This window comes from Lagenorhynchus albirostris, chromosome 13, assembly GCF_949774975.1.
Source record: "Lagenorhynchus albirostris chromosome 13, mLagAlb1.1, whole genome shotgun sequence".
NCBI classification, from domain to species: Eukaryota; Metazoa; Chordata; class Mammalia; order Artiodactyla; family Delphinidae; genus Lagenorhynchus; species Lagenorhynchus albirostris.
The window spans coordinates 69,906,235-69,932,056 of NC_083107.1; the positions used below are offsets into that span (position 1 = coordinate 69,906,235).

General features: G+C 52.1%; 2 protein-coding genes across 6 annotated transcripts in view; both read left to right on the top strand.

Moving 5' to 3' along the window:
* The window catches only part of DTNB (dystrobrevin beta), a 232,976-nt gene extending 225,873 nt beyond the window's left edge, over positions 1-7,103 (top strand). For all 5 annotated transcript variants that reach the window (XM_060168532.1, XM_060168533.1, XM_060168529.1 and 2 more), the window contains 3 exons: positions 5,165-5,324; positions 6,111-6,200; positions 6,503-7,103. In XM_060168532.1, the coding sequence (XP_060024515.1) occupies positions 5,165-5,324; positions 6,111-6,200; positions 6,503-6,636 (384 nt within the window). In that variant the 3' untranslated portion in view covers positions 6,637-7,103. The remainder of the gene's footprint in view (positions 1-5,164; positions 5,325-6,110; positions 6,201-6,502) is intronic.
* Positions 7,104-7,839: 736 nt separating this feature from the next.
* Positions 7,840-19,705, top strand: LOC132531294 (basic proline-rich protein-like). The gene is given in 8 exon segments (XM_060168976.1): positions 7,840-7,844; positions 9,131-9,134; positions 13,168-13,197; positions 15,547-16,011; positions 16,014-16,379; positions 16,381-17,142; positions 17,834-17,948; positions 19,551-19,705. Coding segments are annotated over 8 exon segments (1,902 nt in total).
* The last annotated feature ends 6,117 nt before the right edge of the window (positions 19,706-25,822 follow it).

Genomic DNA, 25,822 nt, shown 5'->3' on the forward strand with positions numbered 1-25,822 from the left:
CATACTGTGCTGGCTCAGGACTTTCCTGCAAAGCCACGCCTCTGCATCAGACTTTCTTGCCTTCTCCGTAGATTCTCTCACCTTCTTCCCAGCTTCCTTATCTGGTTTGTATTGGGGCTGGAACTGCTAGGTCTGATTGCTCATAAGCACTTTCCCAACTAGAATGAATTTTATGCTTTATGATTTGCTCCCTCTCCCATAAAAATGGCCAAAAAAGCAGAGGGTGATAATTATAGGGTGAAAGGTGGAGGTTTTTTCCCAAAATACAGTGATTAATATGTGATAATGTTATCTGGACAAAACCGGACTCCTACGGTTTATAAACTAGTCAGGAAGAAAAGATATATACGCTGAAAGACTAAATAATAATAAATGTTTTGTAACCACTGGCAAAATAGAAGAGAATATTTCAAAAGATAGAACATGTTGAATTGTCAACGGAAAATTATTATAAAAGTTAAACCGGGGGCTTCCCTGGTGGCGCAGTGGTTGAGAGTCCGCCTGCCAATGCAGGGGACACGGGTTCGTGCCCCGGTCTGGGAAGATCCCACATGCCGCGGAGCGGCTGGGCCCGTGAGCCATGGCCGCTGAGACTGCGCGTCCGGAGCCTGTGCTCCGCAACGGGAGAGGCCACAACAGTGAGAGGCCCATGTACCGCAAAAAAAAAAAAAAGTTAAACCGGGATAAAAACATCAAAAAGAGATTTCGTAGGATTCCATTATATGGATTAACCACATTTTAAGTCATTCACCAGTCAGTAGATTTTGGGGTTATTTCCACTTCGGGCCTATTAAACTAAATGTTGCTAATAAACGTTTGTGTACAGGTTTTGGATGAGCATATGTTTTTATTTCTCTTGGGTACATATCAGGAGTGAAATTGCTGGGTCATATGGTAAGTTTACATTTAACATTTTAAGAAGCTGCCAGACTGTCTTCCAAAGTGGTTGTACCATTTTACAGTCCCATCAGCAGTGTACAAGGCTTTCCCTTTTCCCACATCCTTGTCAGTCTTTTTGATCGTAGCTATTTCAGTCAGTAAGTGGTATCTCTTTGTGATTTCAGTTTTCATTTCCCTGAGTACTCGTGTTGAGCATTTTTCATGTAATTTTTAGCTCATTTGTATATCTTATTTCATGAAACGTCTATTCAAGTCTTTGCCTGTTTTGTAATTGGGTTGCCTGTCTTATTATTCAGTTACAAGAGTTTTTTTATATGTTCTAGACACAGGTTTTTTTTTATAATTTATTCTATATTTATTTCAGCTTTATTGAAGTATCATTGACATATAAGATTGTAAGATATTTAAAGTATACATTGTAGAGACTTAATAAACCTATACATGGCGAGAGGATTTCCCCATCTAGTTAATTAACATGTCCATCACCTCACATATTTATCTTTTGTGTGTGTGTGAGAACATTTAAGTTGTTCTCTCTTAGCATATTTCAACTATACAATAGTATATTACCAACTGTAGTCACCATGTAATATTGGATCCTCTGACCTTATGTTTTAGCCGGAAGTTTACACCCTTTTACCAACCTCTCCCCATTCCCCCACCACTCAGCCCCTGGCAGCTACTTTTCTACTCTCAGTTTCTGAGTGTGACTTTTTTTTAGATTCCACATATTGATGATACCATGAAGTGTTTGTCTTTCTTTGTCTGGTTTATTTCACTTACCATAACTAACACAGCAGGATTTCCTTCTTTCTCATGGCTGAATAATATTCCATTGTACATATATACCATATCTTCTTTATCCATTTATCTGTTGATGGACACTTAGGTTGTTTGCATATCCTAGCTATTGTGAATAATGCTGCAGTGAACAAGTGTATATGGAGTTCAAATATCTCTTCAAGATTCTGTTTTCATTTTCTTTCCTTTTTTTTAATTTATTTGGCTGTGCCAGGTCTTAGTTGTGGCACGCGGGATCTTCGTTGCAGCATGTGGGATCTTTTAGTTGCCGCATGCAGGATTTTTTAGTTGCAGCATGTGGGATCTTTAGTTGTGGGATCTAGTTCCCTGACCAGGGATCAAACCAGGGCCCCCGCGTTGGGAGCATGGAGTCTTAACTGCTGGACCACCAGGGAAGTCCCTGTTTTCATTTTCTTTGGATATATACACAGAAGTGGGATTATTGGATCATATGGTTGTCCTGTTTTTCATTTTTTGAGGAAAAATGCCACTTTGCCTAGTGGCCACACCAGTTTACCTTCTCACCAGTAGTGCACAAAGGTACCCTTTTCTCCATGCCCTCCCCGACACTTTTTTTTTTTTCCTCTGGTTGCATTGGGTCTTCGTTGCTGCGTGCGGGCTTTCTCTAGTTACGTCAAGCAGGAGTTGCTCTTCGTTGTGGTGCACGGGCTTCTCATTGCAGTGGCTTCTCTTGTTGCGGCACACAGGCGTCAGTATTTGTGGCACGCAGGCTCAGTGGTTGTGGCACACAGGCTTAGTTGCTCCATGGCATGTGGGATCTTCCCGGACCATGGATCAAACCTGTGTCCCCTGCATTGGCAGGCAGATTCTTAACCACTGCACCACCAGGGAAGTCCCGAGGTGGCTTCTCTTGTTGCGGAGCACAGGCTCTAGGTGCCCGGGCTTCAGTAGTTGTGGCACGTGGCCTCGGTAGTTGTGGCTCGCAGGCTCTAGAGCACAGGCTCAGTAGTTATGGCTCACGGGCTTAGTTGCTCCACGGCATGTGGGACCTTCCCGGACCAGGGATCAAACCTGTGTCCCCTGCATTGGCAGGCGGATTCTTAACCACTGCACCACCAGGGAAGTCCCGCTCATTATGGTTTTGATTTGCATTTCCCTAATGACCAATAATATTGAGCATCTTTTCATATGCTTATTGGATATTTGCATATCTTCTTTAGAGAAATGACCATTCAGATCCTTTGCCTATTTTTAAATTAGGTTACCTGTCCTTTTATTATTGAGTGTAAGAGATCTTTTTTAAAAAATATTTATTTATTTATTTAGGCTGCACCAGGTCTTAGTTGCGGTACACGGGATATTCCTTGCAGCTTGCGGACTTCTTAGTTGCAGCACGCAGACTCTTAGTTGTGGCATGCATGTGGGATCTAGTTCCCCGACCAGGGATCGAACCCGGGCCCCATGCATTGGGAGCACAAAGTCTTACCCACTAGACCACCAGGGAAGTCCCAAGAGATCTTTATATATTCTTTTTTTAATCAATTTTTTTATTGAAGTATAGTTGATTTACCATGTTGTGTAGATATTCCTAATATAAGTCCCTTATGAGATATATGATTTGCAAAAATTTTTCCCATCCTCTGAGTTTTTCTCACTTTCTTAAAGGTGTCCTTTAAAAATAGTTCTTAATTTTAATGAAGTCGAATTTATCTGTTTTTCTTTTGTAGTATATACTTTTTGTGTCATATCTGAAAAGTCGCTGTCTAATCTTTCCCTCTAAGAGTTTTATAATTTTAGTTCTTATATTTGGAATGATCCATTTTAAGTTAGTTTTTGTATATAATGTGAGGTAAGGGTCTAAGTTCATATTTATTTTTATCATGGAAAGATCTCAAAAAGTATGCTAACTTTGCTGTACAGCAGAAATTAAACACAACATTGTAAATCAACTATACTTCAATAACATTTTTTAAAGTATGCTAGATGATAAAAGCAAGTTGCAAAATGATATGTGCAGTATGATACCCGTTCATGCAAAATTTAAAGGCACGAAATATCATATATTATTCATAATTATATATGTACACATAGGTAGAAAGTTTCACACCAAAACCTTTGACAGTGGCTGCCTCTGAAGGGAAGAGAGGAGGGGGCTGGAAAGAATTAGTGGTGAAAGCTGTCTTCAGATTTATCTGCAGTGTTTTTAGGTTGGAATAAATTTGACACAATATTAATTATCAATTTGAGTGGTCTGTTATGTTCCACTTTTAAGCTTTCTGTATTTTTTTAAGTTTCTCAAATTAAAACACACAGACACGAATCAAAGCAAGAACGATGGAGAACAGATCATTTCCGTTTGGTCCGGTGCTCACGCTGGGTGAAGCGTTGAGCTGGGGCTTTGTGCACCCAACCTGTCAGCCTGTTCGAGGTGGCAGGTTCTGTGTGTACGCGGGGTTTCTGAGCCAGATCCCAAAAGATAATTATCTTCCTTTGAACTCATTTGCACACTTTGGGTTATATTTTCCCAGTTTTGCTTCCAAAGAAAACCCCGCTCTATATGCCACCCTCAGTTGCCCTTCCTCTGAAGAGCAGCAGAGCCCAAATCTCAGCGAGCTCCCTTTAACCGGAGTTTTTAAATTTTATCCCATTGCTCCACGCTTTCTCCAAAACTGAGGCAGAGCCTCACAAGGAAAGTTTGGTTTCCGCTAAATGTGTGTGTCCATTCTCACCTAGTCCCCACGGGATGGCCCACAGAAGACCTCACTGTGTGTGCTTGATGAGTGCAGCACGACGAGTGCAGCATGACGGGCCAGATGACCAGGCTCCTGGGAACAGCCTGCAGCTAGACTCCTGACCCACAAACTCAGGCGCGCTCCCTGTGGCCTGGCAGCTGCAGAGGCGCAGAACACGTGTCATTGCCCTTAAAGTAGAAGGGCTTGTTCCAGCATCTCCCGCTGACGAGACGTGCAGCCTGACACAGAGCTCTTCCTCTCTTCATCCTTGTTTTTCTTCTGTAAAATAGATACAAAACAACATGTGCCCCTTCTACTCACAAGTTGTTATGAGGATCAAATGAAATAATGCACCTGAATGTGTTTGCAAACAAAACTCAAAGGTGTTTGTATATTATTTCCCAGCTGTGTGACCCCAGCCCCTCCCAGATCCTCCAACCAGCTACTCTGCTCCATCTGTCCACCTGGAAGGCCCCCCCTCCCTGTGCACGCCTCTACCCCTTTCCCTCCCACTTTTAGTCCGTTCTTCAGTGTTCCTGCTGCCTCTTCTCCCTCCTCGCCCTTTGTTCTCTCCCTTTCCTTCCCTTTTCTTCCTCTCACCAGTGCTGGAGGCAGCCTGACTCCTTCCTTTCAAATGTGATCGTGCACTGCATTGCACCACTGAACTGAAGCCCTGGGCTGGCTCAGGTTGACTGAAAAAAAGGACTTTCCCCTTTCTCAAAGAGGTAAGGCACCTGAGATGACATGTTTTATCTCTTTGATTCTCCCAGGCTCAGGCCACAGGATCGCCGCAGACGTCGCCCACTCACGGAGGCAGCCGCTCGATGCCCATGCCCGTGCACTCCACCTCCGCTGGCTCCACACCCACCCACTGCCCGCAGGACCCGCTGAGCGGAGTTGGCGGGGACGTGCAGGAGGCCTTCGCCCAGGGTGAGTCCGGGAGCAGAGTATAATGGAGCGCTGAGGGGGTTTGGAAACGTGGACAAGATTCCTACTGAGGTTTTCCCAGTTTCTTTTCTTTTGTGCACTTCGCTTTAAATGATCAGATTTTCACATACAGTAAAAATAAGTCAAGAGCTGACCCCTTCTCATTAGATGGGCTGGTCTGCAACAGAAGGTCTGCAGGCTTTGTACATGTGCGAAGTACAGGCCTCCTGGGCTTCTGTGCTCTTTTTTCTGGGTTGTGGGAAGTGCCTTGTCCTCTGGGCTTTGCCTCCTCCGGAGGAATTGGATGGAAGCATCCCCAAAGTCGGGCATTCGGCCTGGAAAGTCCTTAGAGCAAACAAGAGAAGGAGTGGAACTCTAAACAGGACCTTGCTGAAGCCTCCTTGTCTGTGGACTAATGGCCAGCGATGTTATGTGGTTGGGGGAAGACAAGGCAGCTCAGGAAGTCTTCCTGGGGCGGAGACAAGAGCAGGGAGGTGGAGCTGGCGAGTAAGTCCTGCCTGAGCATTTGTTCTAGAATCCACCTCCTTTGATTGTGGCTGAGAAGTATGGAGTTGACAGGGTCCTGCTCTTCAGGTAGAGAAGAGGGAGGAGGACCACAGACAGACCTGGGTACCGGTGCTCCTGACGGCCTGGGAGCGGGCAGAGCTGCTCGGCCCATCTCCCCCTAGGAGTTCTGCCCTGAGTCCCAGGGCCCCGCCGACCCAGGCGTTCACTCAGCTCTCTCCCCCCGACCCACCTGGCATCGCCATCTGCTCTGACTGCCCTCAGGTACAAGGAGAGACCTCCGCAATGACCTGCTGGTGGCCGCTGACTCCATCACCAGCACCATGTCATCCCTGGTGAAGGAGCTCCACTCAGGTGACGCCCACAGCGCCCGCCCAGCCTCCCACCTCCCCCTCCGCGCCCTCCTCGCCGCCTCACTGCGTGGTAAAGCGTCTCCCTAATTTCACCACGCGGTCGTCTTGCCTTCCAGGGATGCGCTGGATGCCTTCATCCTGGGAGCGTCTCTCCCACACGTGATCGCATAGAGATAATCACACGTTTAGGTTCCTCTTAAGAGTATGCCCTGTGGAGCAAACACAATTCCGACCTTAAAGAAATTCAGCTCAGTTAGGCCCCTTCCTCCCTTAATTTGTCTTCCATCTGTGCTTCCTCCACAGCTGCTCTTTCCTTAGGCCTGCTCAGCTGTCTCGCTCCAGAGCGTTCCTGGATGACTGGAACCGCATCAGCTGCAAAAGCTGCTGGACTTTCTCCCGGCTGCCTTTCTGCTCTCTCCTATTTGATTTGGTTTTGAAACCCTATTCTCTCCTTTTGTCCATGACGAGGCTCTGATTTCACTGGAAGTTCATGACCTGAGTCTGTTGCTTCCTTCGTTCCTCATGTTCAGTCTTATCTATGACTTCTTTCTCAGTCTGTCTGTCTCTTAGCTATTTCAGTGATTTTCCAGAGACCCTTACCTCATGGCATATTTCCCCTTATATAATACCCGGGAAGGAGAGAAAAAATAGAATGCCATTCCCATTATCAGCATGTCTTCAAGAATCCCCATGATTACATCAGTTTTGTAGCCGTCAGGTATTTTGCTAATCTTTTTTATGGTGGTCAGATTCCCGTGTTATATATTAAACAAACACATTCCCTTCCTAAGTGCTGTGGGTCACTCATACAGATGGCCCTCTTTTGTGTCTTTCCACCTAATGTAATGCTTTTGGATACCTTGAACTAGCTTAACAAGGTTATTGAATAAAAATATAAAGCAGGTTTTCTGTGGGCTATTCAGACACATGTACTTATTGAAACACAATACATTGAAATCATCTGTGCGTGCGCTTAGGGAAGGCGAGCCTCATGTACTCCTTCAGACCTTTGTAGGAGAAAGCGTATGCCTTTAGTGTTGTCATGGGACCAGGCCAAGGTCTGGCCCACGGCTTCGCTCTCAGATCTGCTGTTTTCATTTAGAAGAGAATAAGTGTGTGGCCTGTGTTGGTTTTTTCAGTACAGTTAAGATGCCAGTTCTCCTGTTCAGGCAGCATTACAGTAACACTGTCTCCGTTCTGGTACCATTTCTCAATCCCTTTTAGAAGCACTGCTCCCCTCCACACACACATAAACAGAAGAGATGACCACCTTTGAGATGACCTCATGGGTGATTAGAAAGTCCCTTCCCTAACATAGCTCCCACAGATGCCAGAAATCCCACTTCTGGAGGGAATTTCTTAGGGGATTTCAGGCATGGAAATTAACCACACTCATGCCTCATGGCCACGTATTAGGTTTTGTGCAAAATGAGTGGTTCATGAGCTCATCACACTAGTTTGGGAGGTGACTAGACATCATTAAACACAAAGCACATAGAGACCAAACAGCTTCATAATAAGTAAGGGTATGGGGATACTCAGCAATGTCTCCTAGTAAGAAAGGGTAGTTTTAACAAAACCATGTAATGTATTTGAAAGGTACCTTAGAGATCGCACTGTCCACTCCCCTTACTTTAGAAATGCGGTGAGTGATTATCAGAAAAGAGATTTGCCTAAAGTTACACAGCTTGAAGGGGCAAAGCTGGTCCTAGAGCTTAGGTCTGAATATTAAGCGATGCTCTTACCACCACACTGCCCTTATCCCCGCACAGGACAAGGGATCATGTCTGCAATCCCACGAGGGCCCCTTTCACTGATGCTCCACTCTAGGTCCATGGTAGATGTGGACTAGCCCCACACATGGCCCAGTATCTCTATCAAACACAGAGGTAAACTCCCTTTACATGCAAGGCTGCCAGTTTCTCAGTGAGTGGAAGAGCCCAACACCAACATGTGTTTTTTTTAATTTATGTTTTTGGCTGCATTGGGTCTTCATTACAGCACACGGGCTTTCTCTAGCTGTGGCGAGCGGGGGCTACTCTTTGTTGCGGTGCGCGGACTTCTCATGGTGGTGGCTTCTCTTGTTGTGGAGTACAGATTCTAGGAGCACAGACTTCAGCAGTTGTGGTGCACGGGCTCTAGGGCGGGCGGGCTTCGGTAGTTGCAGCATGCAGGCTCAGTAGTGTGGCTCGCGGGCTCTAGAGCGCAGGCTCAGTAGTTGTGGCGCACAGGCTTAGTTGCTCCGCAGCATGTAGGATCTTCCTGGACCAGGGCTCGAACCCACGTCCCCTGCATTGGCGGGCGGATTCTTAACCACTGCGTCCCCGGGAAGTCCCCAACCTGTTTTTACCATCACTGTCGAGATTTTCATGAGGATGAGAGTAGGTGCTCAAATTATCTTCCATGTATTCTGTACGGCGTGGACATGCTGTTTATATCCATAGCTTGCCCTCCTCATCTTTTCTGAAATCTTTTCACAAATGATGGACTCTTAGAGTTGGAAAGGATCTTGGAAGTCATTTCATCCAGTTGCTGCCTGATATAAAAGTCCTCTGTTTGAATATTCCCAGCGAGTTCATTCATGACCAGCTCTCCTCACTGGGAAGTTCTTCCTTATCAGGGAGCCAAAATCTGCCTTTCTATAGCAAACTGATCCTCATTCCACCCTCTAAAGCTGCCCAGATGAGCCCAGCCCCTCCTCTCATGTCAGCCTTTCCAGTGTTTGATGGCAGGTCACGTGGCTCTCCCGCAGCCTCTCCTCTTTAGGCAGCCGTTCACAGTTCCTTCAGCCATTCCTCATGTGACGTGGGTTTCACTTGACCATCCCGTGTGCCCAAGTGTTGCAAGGCCCTGGTTCAAAGTGCGTTTCCAGGGCTGAGCACGTCTCCACATTGCAAGGGGTCTTCCCCCTGACCCCCACTCCACCCCCAGCACGGTGAGCTCTGCCACCGCCCTGAGCAGGCCCCAGGGAAAGTAACCTTAGATGGCATTAGCTTTTTTCCACACAGCCACTTTGCACTGTTCAGTCATTTTAAGTTTGTCATCAGCTAAAACCAGGTTTTTGTATGTTTGTTTTGTTTTGTTTTTAACGAAAGCCAGTGTTCATCTAGGTATTCCCTGCTGTACACTTTTATCATTGTTTTCTTGAACCTGAATGCAAGGTATTAGCCATATACCTTAGTAGATATCATCACCTTAGAGAAGCCAGCAATAGAGCCAGAAGCTGGGTGGGTGACATCAGACTGCACTGCTCTGGGCTCAGGGCTTATGGGGACATGATGCTGGGGCATGGACCACACAGGGTGCAGACTAGGTGATTTCAGCACCCTTGGAGACCTGAAGCCATGAGCTTTTAGCTAGGGTTTCCTCCCAAGCCTCCTAAGCTACTCACTTCTCCCTCCTCCTATGCTTCTACTGTGCCGAAGGGTCACTGGCCTCCTTGGACTTGTTTTCACAGCAGGGGAAGGTGCAGAGGAAGAAGAAGAGAAGGTGCAGAATGGGAAAGACAGAGCTAAAGGCAGCTCCAGGACCCCTAGTCTGAATGGGAGCCAGAGCCCTAGCCCCTGAACGGAATCCCCCCTCCCCTTTGTTTCTGCCTTCCTTCCTGCTGCCACCTTTCCCCAGAGCTTTCAGACCCCCACGGATCCTTCTCCCTACTTTTCCCAACTGACCATCAAGTTTTTCCCTAGAGGTGGTTGTGTCAGTGGATCAACAAAAGCTTCCTGATCTCCTGACACTATGATAGACGGATGGGATACAGGAAGTAGATGCAATTAAAACACCAAACGTGACCCCTTGCCTCAAGGAGTTTGTAATACAGTTAGGAGAGCAAAATTAAGATATGCAAAATAAATAGGAGATAAAAGGAAGTGGCAGGAAAAGTTAGTCATCGAACTTTGAGCGTATGATTATAAATACAAGAAGAGTTTCTGAAAAGGCAGAGATGATTGTGGACAGAAGAGCCATATGGCTTTGTGGCTTCTCGGAGGAATTAAAAGCAACAGAGAAAGGTATCAGCACGGGACAGTAATGCTTCCTCATTTTATTGTATATAAAACCTTCTTAAAAATAATGTATGTTCAAAAGAGCTGTGCTAACTGATTTCCATGTATAATCTCATTCAGTCCTCAACGACCTGGTGAGATATGTAATATAATGATATCCCCACTTTACCAATGAGGAAACAGGCGCAGAGAAAGTTAGATCAACTAGCTATTAAGTGGTAAAGATTGGATTTGAGCTGGGTCTTTCTCACTCCAAACTTCATGCTCTTAATCTTCATGTTTCTATGTTACCCTGAACAGATAACACAATTCTCTTTGGACATTTGAGAGTTAGCTGTTATTTCTGTGATGTATTAATATGTCCAGTTGCTGGATTCCTTCAAAATATAAGGTCCACAAGGTGGAGACTTCGGTCTGTTTTGTTCAGGTTGTATCCCCAGTGCCTAGAACAGTGCCTGGCATGTAGTGGGATGTCAGTAGATTCATAAACGTAAGGAAACAAACAGGCTGGTGGGCAGCAGAGCACTTTGTCCGGGAGAGAAGTGGGTGGCTGCCCGGAGGAGGCTGTGGAGCCTGAGGTGGAGCCGGCCCAGCTCTCTCGGGTCCCTGCTAAATGCTCTGCACGTAACACACTCTTCCTGTTTGATTCCACGGCCCCGTGAGGGAAGGCTTCTAGACAGGGCTCAGGGTGGTTAAACAACGTGAGGCAGTAAGTGGCAGAGCCTGGACTCAGCCCAGGTGTCTCTAACACCAGTGCCCATGCTTTAGTCTGAGCCGACTGCGAGACCACGTGAAGGGAGAGAAGTCTTAAGGAAGGGTGGAAAGAAGTGAATACGGGAAAGGAAGTTGTGATGGGAAAGGGGGAGCATCTTGGGAGGGGTGTGTCCAGAGCTTTTGCCCATAGTGGCTGGTGCGGATAAGAGAGTGAGGTCTTTGAAGTTTGTCAGCAAGGACACTGGAATTGCCAAGGAAGAAACGGAGAGAAGAAAAATGTACTCCAGGTGCTGAAATCATCGAGTGAGTCAGAGCAAGGCCTGGGAGAAAGTGGACGATAGCTATGATGAATTGCTGAGAATGAAGTATTTGGCATGGCCGTCAAAAGGTCAGCAGTAGAGGGCAGCGGTGTTTCAAACATCTAGAAATGCGGCAAAGAAATGGAGAGAAGACGGACTTCCGCATACCGATGGGGGACTAGGAATAAGGCAGGAGGGTTGTAGTGCAAGAGGTGAAGAGAAGAGGAGACACACAGAGATAGATTTACGCTTATGTAAACACATGCTGCAAACACACGCATGCACGCATACACGGTCCCACCAGATCCCGGCGTTCATGTGGAATGTTCTTGGCTGAAGACCTAACAGCTGCTGCTTTGGCCTCTCTTCCCTTATACCCCCCTCCCTTCCCAATAGCTTTTCCCATGGCCTTTCCTCAGTCTGCCCCGCTCCCCCGAAGCACACAGGGGACTGTGCCTTGACCACCTGGGGCTTGCCCTGACCACAGACTGTAGCCTTAGACCTGGTTCAAGTCTGGATGTAGGCTCTGTCTCACACAGGGACTGGGTGTGGCTTCCCTTGTCGGGTACCCAGTGCCCTCAGGGTCCCTCTGTCCTGGCACCTGTGTTGCCCTGTCAACATCTCTTCTTCCTTTGCACCTCTTGCTTTGTACGTCTATGTGAAATCTTTTCGTGAGAATGCCTGAATTTCTGTTTCTGTGGCTTTTAGGTGTCATCCCCAAGGGGAAGAGTATTAAGAGTTGGGGTGAGAGATGGGTAGGGTTTAAAAAGGATGTTTGACTCTCAGCATTGTATAAGGTCCTAGGATATGTCCCTGTAGTTAACGTGTGGCTGTTACGTGAGTATAGTTCTAAAACCATGGACGGACCTTCTGATTCTCCACTGTGATCTAGGCATGAGATCTTACTATAGACTGAGGTAGCCGTAACTACTGTCACCTAGGCATTAGAGGGCAATAAGTATCAACCAGAAAGAGAGAGCAATTTGCTTCTTTGGGGTTGAAATCATGCTGACATAATACAAACACAACTGGGTCAGCACCCTGTCAGGCATAGTCTGCTCAGTGCAAAAACTGTGAGAGCCAAATGGGCACTTTTGAAGAACTCACGACTCAGCCACACTTCCCAACCACATTCACCTCTGCCTCGGCCTCTCCCTGCCTGCCCTGGCTCCCTGTCTGGCTGCACCCTGGGGAATGCTTCTGCTCCGCTGGATTCCCACTTTGCATCCCCTCACCTTGAGGAGTCAGTACTTACAACCAAGACTATATAGATGAAACGCAGGCTAACAGAACTTCCCCCATATTACCTCAGAGCCCTAAATTCGTCTCAGCTGCTCCACGGCCTCATTTTATGTCCCTGTGTCCTTCAGAATCACCTCTCCCAGAACCTGCCCCCACAGTATTGGAAGCTATAAATCCGGTTTGCACACCTAACGCTAGTGCGTGTCTGGTAGACTGCCAGCAGTGGTCCTTGGTGAGAACAGATACAGGCTTTTGAGGGTCCAGGCGATCGTTCAAGATTTCAGGGTGAACAGGAGTGTGATTTAGCATCGCAAGCAGATACGTCTGCGGGAAGGAACTACTGCTCCTATCATAGTTTAGACCATTTTCACCTTGTTCACTTTCAGAACCACACGGACGGTGCCCCCTGATGTAACTGCTCCTTAGGTTTAAGGCAGATTCCTTTCTGTTTTAGTATTATCGTCCTCCTTCTCCTGAGAGGCACTTGTTTCCATGGCTCTATTAGGTCAGCTGCAGTTGCTGGTTGTAGGTTGGGTGACTCACCTCTGTTTTCATACCTGGTCGGGCAAAGTCGACCTACGGGGAGCAAAAGGGGAGAGGCAAGCCCAGGAACCCATGGGTCAGGGAGGCCCCAGGTGAACATCCGGGTGGCGAAGAGACCCCGACTGTGACCTCAGTGTATCGTTTGTGTCTGTGCTGCACAGGTTAGCGGAGGAGCCGGGACAGAGAGGAAGCGCGGGTGAGTACGGTGTTCTCTGCCCGCCCCACGGCCCTTTTCCCTCCTCCCTTTCCTCGTCACACTTCCCAAGCCAGAGCCACCCCGACACGTGAGATCCAAGTCGGGGTTTCCTTTATGAGCCCAGCTGCTCCTCTTCTCTGCTCAGCCCCGCCAGCATACCGGCTGGGCCGCATTTCCAGGCCCGGACCCGTCCTGCACTGCTGTGGGCCTGGGCCTCGGGCAGGCCTTGGTGTCACCTGTGTTGGGATGCAGGTGGCAGACCAGACGCCGCTGGCTGAAACCGGCTCTGGGAGCGGGCGTCAGAGGTCACTCCCAGGGCTGCCGCTGCCTCCTTGCTCCTGATTTCCCCCAGCCACTATCATTTCTCTCTGGGGGTCCAAAGCACAGCCCGCGTGGGATCACACTGACTCTGCCAAGCCGACCAAGTCGTTTCCCATGATGCCTGGCCAAGCTGCACCTTCTCACTTCCTAAAAAAATTGATAGAAGTACAGATTTCCTCACCGGCAAATGCCCATTGCCTTTAGGAATTAGTCTTTCACGCTTTTCCATCTCAGGACCTTAACTTTTATCTAGTTCCAGTTCCAAGGTATTGCAGTTTCGGGGCATGCACTGCACACTGAAAGGAAGGGACGAAAATGATTGGACAACTAACCAGTTCAAGAGAAGAGTTCTTTCAAGGATAGATGCCTTTGGTGCAGCCTTGACATTTCTCTTTATTTTTCAGTCTTTTCTTCCCTCCGCTCCCCCACCTCTTGTGTTTAAAAGTTAGGCCATCTTCCTCAGTTACAGATCTTCCAGGCAGAAAAGCCAGGGCTGCAGCCCACGATCCAGAAAAGGAACTTTCCCAGGCCCTTCTCAGCAGTATTATCCTGGAGCAACCTCCGGGCTTTTCCTGACACCCCCGCCTTGCCCCGTCTGCACCAACCCGTTGGTTCTGTCCTGCTGGCACTCCAGGACCTGCTGTCTCTGAGCCTCCACTGACTCAGGGATCGTGCAAGCTAAAGATGGGCAGTGCGAGCTGCAGAAATTGTCTCGCTGCCCCGGAAACCACGGACCCTCCAAGGCTGGGGCAGGCTTCTCCCTGAACTCACCGCGCATGCAGACGAGGCCCTTCCTGACAGCAGGCCTTGGCTGCCGCGGCCACGAGGCAGTCAGGAGCTGACTTGCCCTCGGGGAGCCTGTCAGAGCCCCTCTCCTCGGGGCACACAGGAACTGGGGGACGAGGAGAGGCGTGTCTGCCACCTGGCCCACCACTCTTCGTGCACATGAGGAAACTAAGGCCCACCACCCAGGAGCTCGGTGCCGGAACTGGAATTGGAGCTGGGTCCTCTGCTCCTAGTGCTGTCCTCTGACCCCAGGAGGAATATTGAGAAACTCACCACTAGTGGAGAGTCAAATGGAAAGCCTGCACGCTCAGGTGGACCCTTAAGTTCTGCTGTCCTCGGCCACGCGGCTAGGCTTTCTCCCCTTCCACTCAGCGCTTCTCAGCACATCTCTGCCCTTCTCCTCAGTCACGATTCTTCTTCCCATGAAACCACCACATTCCAAACCTTGCACTGTGAACACAGTTCTTTCTTTCCTGGAAACATTTCCTGACCCTGTGACCTAAGCAAGGACTCCAAAGACTCGCGATACCCCCAGAAAAGAGAATGCCCCCTTCCCTAAAAGGGGGTGTGAGTCTTGTCACTCTTGGCATATCCTGAGTTGAAAGGTAAGCGTCCCAGCAGCGCTATCCTTGCACATTGTCTTGTCCCCAGCAGACGTCAGCAGCCTTTGCTCGGAGACTCTTGGCAGTGCCCGGGAGTCACAGTGCGTCTGTCCTGCACAGGCACGGGGGACGACCGGCAGGAGGAAGGCGAGGTGTCCCCCAGAGGCGCATTCCTGTCCCTCTCTCCGCTGCTCACCTGGACCAGGCTTGCAGGCTGCCAGACGTCACCACCCGCTGGGGCGAGGGGAGCCCAGACGGTGGGAAGTGGGAGGGACTGCTGGTGCTGCCTCGGGCACACCCCCCCACCTCGCCCAGTCCTGCATGAACTGGCATCTTCATCACTCCCCTCCGGGCATGGTCTCATCGCTGCAACAGGAATTTACTGGAGGTTGAAAAGGGAAAAGAAACAGCACGAATCTCCTGTGTGTGTGACCTGGTGGAGTTCTTGCTGGCGTCTCGCCAGCACTCGGGGTGCTCCCCAGGATGGGGACACAACTTTCCACCTGGCCTTTGACCTTTAAAAACCAACAGGTTTTCTTCCCTCTATCATGCAGACAGCTTCAGGCCCTGCTCAGTTCTACCAACATTCACACCCTGGCCACGGTGCTAAAAATAGCCTCCTTCCTTTCTCACTGCTTAGGCTTCCGCCCTGTTTGATGCCTGCACTGCAGCCCAGGCGGGAAGCGGGAGCAGGGAGAGAGCTCTACACTGCAGCCCCAACGATTCCCCTCCTTCCCCTCCTTCCCCTGCTCCTTCTCCTCCTCCTTCCCCTGCTCCTTCTCCTCCTCCTTCCCCTCCTTCCCTTCCTTCCCCTCCTTCCCTTCCTTCCCCTCCTTCCCCTCCTTCCCCTCCTTTCCCTCCTTCCCCTCCTCATCCTTCCCCTCCTTCCTCCCCTCCTTCCCCTCCTTCCCCTCCTTCCCCACCTTCTCCTCCTCCTTCCCCTCCTTTCCCTCCTTATCCTCCTTCCCCTCCTTCTTGTCCTTCCCCTTCTTCCCCTCCTCCCTCCTCTCCTTCCCCTCCTTCCCCTCCTTCCCCTCCTTCTCCTCCTTCTCCTCCTTCCCCTCCTTCTCCTCCTCCCCCTCCTTCACCTCCTCCTTCCCCTCCTTCCCCCCTTCTCCTCCTTCCCCTCCTCCCTCCCCTCCTCCTTCCCCTCCTCCCTCCCCTCCTCCCTCCCCTCCTCCTTCCCCTCCCTCTCCTCCTCCTTCCCCTCCCTCTCCTCCTCCTTCCCCTCCCTCTCCTCCTCCTTCCCCTCCATCTCCTACTCCTTCCCCTCCTTCCCCTCCTCCTTCCCCTCCCTCTCCTCCCTCCCCTCCTCCTTTGCCTCCCTCTCCTCCTCCTTCCCCTCCCTCCCCTCCTCCTTCCCCTCCATCTCCTACTCCTTCCCCTCCTTCCCCTCCTCCTTCCCCTCCCTCTCCTCCCTCCCCTCCTCCTTCCCCTCCCTCCCCTCCTCCTTCCCCTCCCTCCCCTCCTCCTTCCCCCCTCTCCTCCTCCCTCCCCTCCCACTCCTCCTCCCTCCCCTCCCTCTCCTCCTCCCTCCCCTCCCTCTCCTCCTCCCTCCCCTCCTCCCTCCCCTCCTCCTTCCCCTCCCTCCCCTCCTCCCTCCCCTCCCTCCCCTCCTCCCTCCCCTCCTCCCTCCCCTCCCTCCCCTCCTCCCTCCCCTCCCTCCCCTCCCTCCCCTCCTCCCTCCCCTCCTCCTTCCCCTCCCTCCCCTCCTCCTTCCCCTCCCTCTCCTCCTCCCTCCCCTCCCTCTCCTCCTCCCTCCCCTCCCTCTCCTCCCTCCCCTCCCTCTCCTCCTCCCTCCCCTCCTCCCTCCCCTCCCTCCCCTCCTCCCTCCCCTCCCTCCCCTCCTCCCTCCCCTCCCTCCCCTCCTCCCTCCCCTCCCTCCCCTCCTCCCTCCCCTCCCTCCCCTCCCTCCCCTCCTCTCTCCCCTCCTCCTTCCCCTCCCTCCCCTCCTCCTTCCCCTCCCTCTCCTCCTCCCTCCCCTCCTCCTTCCCCTCCCTCTCCTCCTCCCTCCCCTCCTCCTTCCCCTCCCTCTCCTCCTCCCTCCCCTCCTCCTTCCGCTCCCTCCCCTCCTCCTTCCCCTCCCTTTCCTCCTCCTTCCCTTCCCTCCCCTTCTCCTTCCCCTCCCTCCCCTCCTCCTTCCGCTCCCTCCCCTCCTCCTTCCCCTCCCTCCCCTCCTCCTTCCCTTCCCTCCCCTCCTCCTTTCCCTCCCTCCCCTCCTCCTTCCCCTCCCTCCCCTCCTTCTTCCCCTCCCTCCCCTCCTCCTCCTCCAGCCAGGGCAGGAGAGTAGCCAGGCCAGGCGCCCTGACCCGTGACCACCAGAGGGAGCACCGTCCAGGTACCGGTGCCTCGGTGGCCCAGCCTCTCCCCTCTCCCCTCTCCGGGTTCCATCCTGCTCCCGCACACATGATAATCAATCCCAATTCCCAGTGATTTTCATTTATTTTTTCCTCCTCCCTGGGCTCCAGGATGTTATTTTTAGTAGCAGGACTGCTATAAATATTTATAAAGGGCAGTGACTGGAATGAAGTGAGAGGCTCCACAGCTGGCTCTCGCATCACCCCCAACACACACGCCCCTGCAGACCCCTGCCCGCTATCTGTGCAGAGGCCGTGGGCTCACCCCATGGCCGTGCTCGGAGAGTCACGCGGAAGCCTCGTGAGGGAGCAGTCAGGGTGAAAAAGCGGGATGGGGCGCTCTCCATCCTTCTCTCCATGCACCCGCCTCCCTCGGTGACTCCCGTTTCTGAAGGCGGTCAAGGCTCCTGCAGGGGGACGGTGCCTGGCCCCACGTTGTCTTAAGACGAGGCATGAGGGTCAGGCGCAGCTTGGAACACTCCAGATGTACGGGTGCAGGAAGGAGAATGGGAGCCAGGGAGCTGGTTTCCCCCAAGGTGTAAAAAAGAACGCTCTCCCTCTGGGCCTCAGGAGAAGCCCCCGCACCTGGGGGAGAGCCTGCCGCCCGCAGCGGCGCCCACACTGCCTGCCGAGCCCACACTGCCCAGCAGTGAGCTGAGGCCCCGGGGAGGCCGCAGCGGCTCTGGTGAAAGAGAAACCGCACGTTTCTCTGGTGTAAAAGTGCTCCCCCGCGCTCAGGAAACGGGGATCCCAGCTTGCCTGGAGGGCCAGCAGGGGCAAGGGGGAAGTAAGCAAACGGAAGGTTTTGGGGGGACACTTAGTGCCAACCAATGGGGAGATCAGGTGGGGAAGGGCTGGGCCGGGGCCTCAGAGATGACGCTGTTGGGTGACGGCTTCCCCCACAGCCCTGACTTCTCACTTTGTAGGCTGTGCCCCTGAGGACAGGGCAGAATCCCCGCCTCCTGGTTCCTCCCATGAACTGCTTTCTTCTTAAAGGGCAGAAAGATTCAAACGAACGGTCAGATTAAAAGCACCAGTGGCTTCAAAGCAGCCAGGTGCTCGGGCCAGCTGAGGTGCATGTGCGAATGTCCCCTGGGCCCTGCCTGGCCCCGCGGGGCTGACTCTCTGCTGGCCTTTGCCAATCAACGTCTTCAAACACAGGAGAGGCTCCAAACTCCCAGCCTCCCACTTCTACCAGCACCTAAGGGTGGTAAGGGGACTGGAGAGAGCCACAGGGACGACTCAGGTGCCGGGTGGTCCATTTTTTAAATAAATTCTCTAGAGTTGATTTCTTTTCGAGCTAGAATATTTACCAGCATCTCAGGCCCCTGAGGTGCCTCCTGACTGCTTTGCATCTGCTTTAGAATGCAAACCCATGTCAAAAGCTTGAAGCTGGGTCCCTTTCCTCAACCCTGACCCGGAATGGGACACAGGAGGTCATCCTGTAGTGGGCGCTCACTTCTTAATTGCTCTGTGACCATTCAGGAGCCAGTCTACTTTAACCTAGCAGAGGATCTTTTGAGAGAACTGACATACACTGTCAGCATCGTGGGCCCCGTGGGCTGGTGCCGATTTGTAGCTGTGAAGACCCCTGGAGAGGTCCCAGATGCATCCTGGGTCTTGAGAGAGTCGAGGCCCCACCAAGCTCAGGTTCGTAAATCCCGGGCAGGCTGACGTTCCATTTATTGTCACAGCCCTCTCCTCTGCTGGATGTGCTTTCTCTGCCAGCGGACTCCCCCTCTTCTGCATTGCTTACGCCCTGCTCCTGTAGCCCGTGACAGCTTCGGAAAGGTACAGTTGCTATGGCAATGCCTGGAGCCATCTGAATTCCTGCTGCACCTTCTGGAAGAAAAGGGCATGTGAGGAGCCATGCGGTAGATTCCAAACCTAGCCTTCCCTAGCCTCCTCTGGGAAGGGGTCAGGGGTCAGGTGACTGCCACAGGTGGAGTGGGGGAGGTAGGTAGCCCACCTTCCTTGGGCAGATATTCCATCGCAGCAAGCCACATGCACCTGGACAGGTTCTCCGTGTGTGGTTCAGAAAACCCAGTGAGGTCTCCTCCCAGGGCTTCTTAGGTGGAAGAGGCAATGCCAGTGGTTTTCAAACTGAGAATCAGTATCCCCTGGGGGGCTTCTTAAAATATGGAGAGCTGGGTCCCACCCCCAGAGTACCTGATTCAGGTGCTCTGGGGCGGAGCTGGAGAATTTGCAGTTTGAACAGGCTCCTGGGGGGTGGTGGTGCTGTAGGTCTGAAGAGCACACTGTGAGGTCCACTGTGCTGCACATTCAGGAGGAGAAAAGCATCCACGCCAGTACAAGAAGCCACCGCCGGTCAGGTGGGAGAAGGCCAGCATCCGCTGTCTGCTCCAGAGGGAGGAGCGGCTTCCCGTTCCAGGAGGGCTCTGCAGTGGCATCTCTCGGCCAGGATCCCCGGGGGACCGGTGATCCTAGACTGTTTCTTTTTGGTCCCCACCAATCAATAAACAAAGATCTTCCCCTAGAATGACGGTGGGGGCAGCATCACAGGCGAGGCCTTGAACTTGCAGAAGACCAACCTCACAGGCATAGTGGCTGAGTGTGTCCTGCACAGTCTAGAATCTTAGCGGTCAGGGAGACCAATGACCTGCCTGGCTTGGGAGGGAGGGAGAAGAGGGGAGAAGGGGTGTTGCTGGCACTCAGCCCCTGCAGTTGGCACTTTTACACCAAGATGCCTTCCCCAGAATGCAAATACCATATGCTCCACTAAACGATATTCAGGCCCCAGCTGGGCGGCTTACCTTCGGCCTACCTGGAGCTCCCACTGCCTGGGGTATTGTTCTAAGAGAGAAAGTCATGAGAAGAGGACCTGATAGATGTTGCAGCCCCTCCCGGTTACAAACAGATGCCAACGATTCTGACACCTTCTCTGCACACTTAACCCCGCCTGGAAAACCAGGGCTCTAAGCGCTGGGCTTGGTGACTCTCCCACCGGGTGTGTCTGCAAACAGGTGGCGTGTGCTGACGCCATCTGCCTCCTGCCTCCCACCCCACGGGGGGGGGACAGCTGGGGTAGGGCCAGGCATGACATCAAATGGGTTTACCAATTCCAGAAAGCACTATTAGTTTCCCAGCTCTGTGAAGGTTTGGGTGGGTGTGACTGCTTTCATTTAGAACACGTAGAATCCTTAAGGGAGGCCACGAGGAGAGCTGGGACTTGCTGGGGAGGGGGTCCTTTGAAGAGGCAGACACCAGATAGCCACGCTTGGTTTTCTGAGGTAAGTGGAGCCTAGCACTGCTAGAGGTAGAGGTTAGGAAGGGACATGTAGCCTAGCATGGGACTATTATTCAAGAAGATACTTGATATGCACTGTGTGCCGGCCACCAGGCCCCCTCCTCCGGTCCTCAGGCCTCACTGAATGCAGGACCTTAAAGTGTAAGGTTGAAGCCCTGTCTGAGGGCATAACTAGGGGGTGGGGGGTGGGCTTGGAGGGACTGCACTGCCCTCTGAAGCCCATCAGCCTCAGGACAGTGGGTCCAGCTGAGGCCACCGCAGGGAGGAAGGGAAATGGTCACTTAGAAATGTTGATCTTTGGGCCTGTGAATGGAGCGGAGACGGGGAAAAGGGTGTCCCCATGAATTTAAAGGTCATGACTAATAACCTCACAGCTCCTGGGGCCCAGGCACACTACCATCGAATAAGGAGTTATCGCTCATAATCAGTTATAGCCTGAATCCTCTGCAGCCCCAGCAAGTGTCCTCAGACACACTTCACCCAACTTGGGTGAGGGGCGCAGTGAGTCCTCAGCACATGCGCACGGGAGTGTACACACACGCGCACACACACTCGCGCCTGGGGGGCCCTCTGGCTTGTGAGGTTTAGGTGTCAGGTACTGCGGTTTTCCCTGAGGAGAGCAAAGTCTTAGACTCAGCACCTGACTTGGGGCCGGGAGAGCGTCTACACAGCAGGCCTCAGGATCAGCTGCACACGCTGGGCTTTTCATTCGGGTCCCAGCTTACAGGTCACGCCTTCACCACCACACCTGGTCCAAGGCCTCAGTCACTTGGTCTCCTTCCCTCCCCACAGAGATGGTATCCTTGCCCACCAGGCACTCAGCCCCTCACTGAGGAAGAATTCAGTCTGGGTCCTGAATTTAAAAGCCTCTAAAAATTCTCCCCGCATCTCCTCAGAATCCCAGGCCTTGTGGCCAGGCCCCCTCCAGGCTCCCTCAGAAAGCAGGCCTTGCAGCTCCTCCTGCCTCTACAAAGCCTGATGGCCACTGGGGGGCGACAGGCCATATGGCTCTGGTTCACCTCATCAACTACCTGAGGAACTCTGCCCTCTTTGGGGCTCCCCTGATGGGGTTGGTCTTTTAGAAGAAAGAACATGCCCCAGGGCTGCTGGAAGAGCAGCTCTGGGAAGGGGCAACAGCTGGGTACAGATGTTGCTTGGGAGGGAGACTTGGTGGGGGCCAGACAGCCAGCCTGAGTGCCCCTCTGGGCCAGCGTCTTGGGATGGGAGGACTCCAGGCTTGGGATCCCCTGTAGGCCCCCCTGTTCCCTTGACTGCGGGTCAGTATTTGTCCTATTTTCCTCATTGCCTTGGCCACCATTCTGGGGTCACCCTTTGCGGCCAGCCTATCCTGGGGGACCAGAGCCCGGCCATCAGAGGAGGGGAACAGAGGATGGGAAATACGGGAGCAGCAGGGTGATGTGAGGGCTGAAGGACCAAGGGAGGAGAGCGCAAGAGGAAGAAAAGGATGGAAGAGCGGCAGAGCCCAAGGTGAGGGGGAACGTTTCACAGTGAGATACAGGGGACTGGACTGCAGGCTGAGACAGGAAAAACCAGGATGGAGGAAGTGAGGAGAGGCCGGTGAAGGAGAGGCTGGGAGGAGGCAGGGTCGGGTGGATTTGCCTGCCCCGGAGCCCTAGGCGAAGGGCATCTCGTTCCTTTTCCCTGGCTCACTAGCCCCACATTTTACCCTAACTATCCCCACTGGCTTTCCACCCCATTCTGATGAACTCAGGCTGGGGACAGGGCTGCCTGTGCCTCCCGGGGACCTCTACCCCTAGCACCGCCCCTGCCCCGGGCGCAGGCCTTGGCCTCCCACCCCCACCCCAAGGCAGAGGCCTTATCTCCCCACCCCTCCTTCCACCCCACATCCCACCCTGATCCCAGCCCATTTATGGAGCCTCCGAGGGGGCTGATGGAATTTCCCTGGGGCTTGTCTGGTTCAAGGAGTCGCTTATCTTCCCGCCTTCAGCCATCATTGGAGAGTGGAGGGGAGTTAGACTGGGGTCACTGGGAGGCCTCTGGAGCCAAACTTTGCAAACCGTGGGGTTTAATGCCAGGGTGGAGCTGGGAGAGGCCCATGTTTAACATTTCTGTTTACCGAGGCCGACCCTGACCTGCCCGTGGCCCACCTCCCCCAGCTCCTAACTGGTCTTTTCCTGCCCCCGTTTTATGATGGAGATTGGGTCTTTCTTCCCCTGCATATGCTTTCCTGGGAGGCAGCTCCCTGGACAAGGTCACCATCTAGATGTGCTGTAGACACAGAGCTACCCTCACAAAGGTCTTTTGGCTTGGTCCACCCAGGGACACCTGAGACAGGAACTCCAGCAGAGACCTGGAGGGGCCCCTGTCTGGAGAGCACTGTCCAGGCCTGTGAAGAGGAACCAAGGAAATGCAACTCTGCCTCGAGAAACCAGCCAACGGAGTGACTTAAAGACATCCTGGAGGGGGCTTCCCTGGTGGCGCAGTGGTTGAGAGTCCGCCAGCCGATGCAGGGGACACGGGTTCGTGCCCCGGTCCGGGAGGATCCCACATGCCGCCGAGTGGCTGGGCCCGTGAGCCATGGCCGCTGAGCCCGCGCGTCCGGAGCCTGTGCTCCGCAACGGGAGAGGCCACAACAGTGAGAGGCCTACGTACCGCAAAAAAAAAAAAAAAAAAAAAAAAAAAGCCATCTAGGAGGGAGTTAGTGAAGGAAAATACTAGAACAGAGAAAACAAGATAATTACACATAATCAGCTGTAGCCGTTGTGTTAGATGAATGAACGTCTAGCTTACTGATGCTGCTGGGTGATGAGAACCAGGTGGGCTTCTTCAAGAGGGCTTCGCTCTAAAAGGAAGGGAACGAGCATATATTAAGTACCTGCTGTGTGCCAGGTGTGTTCGCATATGTGATCTTTAGTGTCATCGCCCAACCAAGCTGTGATGTAAGTTCATCAATTCAGGGGACGAAGACTCTGAGAGGTCAAGTAACTTGCCCCAGATCACACAGCCGGGAAGTGACGAGCCCATCCATCTGCTTGACTGTGATGCAACTCCACTTCCCACCATGTCAGACTGCTGAAATGGCAGAATTTCGGCAAAGTTTCAAAGAAGAGGAAGAATATCCCAAGTTTGGGAAAGGAGGAGCAGGGAGATGGCTCAGACAAGGGAAGGGGAGTGTTGAGTCAGTTGCCTTAACTAGAGCCTGATGTGCCTGCTTTGAAAACCACAGTGGGGAAATCATTGCCCAGATTTGCTGATATTTAAGGCAAAGATTCTTAACCAAGAGAGTGGCTCTAATTCCTAGTGCCACCTCCACCTCTGGGCATACCCTTCTCCTGTGCTCCCTAGTCAATGCAAACGGAACATCTACCTGCCCCAGACGGTTTCGTTAGTTTTCCCCTAACTACAGGCTCTATGAGACCAAATCCAGCAGGAAGAGAAGGAAGGGACAATGGCATGAGCCAGCGCCTGTGTGTCTCGCACCCATGCCGTCCTGGGCACATTGACGACTTTCCCTAAAAGGTACGGCTGGCACCATCACCCCCTGTCCACAGATGAGACAGCTGGAACAAGAGAAGCATTTTGCCAGGGACACAGGGGTGGCAAGTGGCAGGGACTGGAATCCACGCAAGCCGTCTCCAGAGGCACCTCCTAAGCCCCAAGTTCTGCCTCCAGGGCCAGCAGACATTGACTGAGCGAGTTCTGCGCCTGGCGCTGCGCCTTCCACGTGTCATCTCATGCACGCAGGGAAGGAAGAGGCGGAGTCTCAGCCTTGGGTTCAGCCGGGTGGACTTTCACTAGGCCCACCCTGCAGTCGGCGAGTAATGTCCGGGACGCCTCCATTTTCACCCTGACTTTGCAGGACAGGATTGGAAGGCCCCCTATCCACCTGTCACATTCAGCTCTGACCAGGCCTCTCACTAAGGGAGCAAGAGCCCCAGTGGCAGAACCGCCCGGCCCCCCATCCCCTCTACGGGGAGGGACATCAACAAGAACGTAATCGTTAGCCCCACAGAGACACTGTGATGTTGCCACTGCTACTCAAAGGTTAGGGCAAGCTGGAGAGCTTTAGAGTGTGAGCAAGCCATCTTGACACCAAGGAAACCGAATGGTCCGGGGCCACACAGGAAGGTGATGGAGGAGCTCTTGGGGGATATGCTGGTCCTTCCAGGCTCCCTTGTGTTAATATGCACCCAGGGAACTGGCCCCGCTGTTTAGGATCATCCTGAACGTTAGGACAGGGTGTTTAAGGACGCTCCTCCATGAGAACAGACCAATCACTCCACACCTCGCTTTATAACCTGGTCGTAGGTGAACCCTTGAGCACTCACCCCGCCCTCCCTGCCTAAGCCGTGTCCCAGAGCATATGCTCATTAACTGCCAAGGATGCTTCTGTCTGCTCACCAGGCTCTTCCACCCGTGAGACAGAGGGTCCCCTCCACACACGATATCGACCTTCGGAGAGGAAGGTCTGCCTGGAGCCATGGCCTCCGGTGATTACAGCGGGGATCCCCTCCTCTCTGCTGCTTTTAAGAATCTTGCAAGATTAGAGGGGTAAATAGGTACTTGTTGCATTAAAATAGAGTTCCTAATTTGCCATCCACACTTAGTCATGTGTGTAAAGTGTTGTCTCTGCCCTCAAGAGGCTACAGCCCAAAGTAGGAGGGTGTATATGGAGAAAAGGCAAAGCGATGCTTGTTAATTACCAAACACAGGGTACAGAAAAGTGCTAAGGGAATCAGAGAAGGAGGAAGAGTTTCGCCATAGGTAAGTAAAATGATACCCAAATATGAAATAACAGAAGCAACATACCTGTCTCCTATTACACGAACTCATTCCTTCACTGGCTCACACACAGCCTGTCCAAGGCTGCTTTTCGATGGAGTTCCAGCGAGTTCTTTTACTGTTTCCTACGCTTGTAAGATCTTCAGTGTGCCTGGTCTGCCCCGTTAGCATCTTTGTTTTTAAAAAACACATACTAAACACTATTTTTGAAGCAAAACCGTCCTCCTGGGATACAACTTTCCTTCACTGGCCCCTGCTTTTGAAGTCGCGCATACCCTGCTCCGAGCCAGCGCGCCTCCTCTGAGGTCTCTTTCAGGCTGGAGGCCTGTTGGGTATCAGTGTGCTTCGCCTGTTTTCAATTAAACCCCTCAAGCTGAAGCGGAGTAAATGGCTTTAGCAAGTTGATTTTCCAAAGGGTCAATCTTATTTTTGAACCAACGTGTCAAAACAAAACCAACTCAACCTACAACACACGCAAAGCAAATAAATACATCTGTTTGCCGATTTACCCTAAAAATTACTAGGGC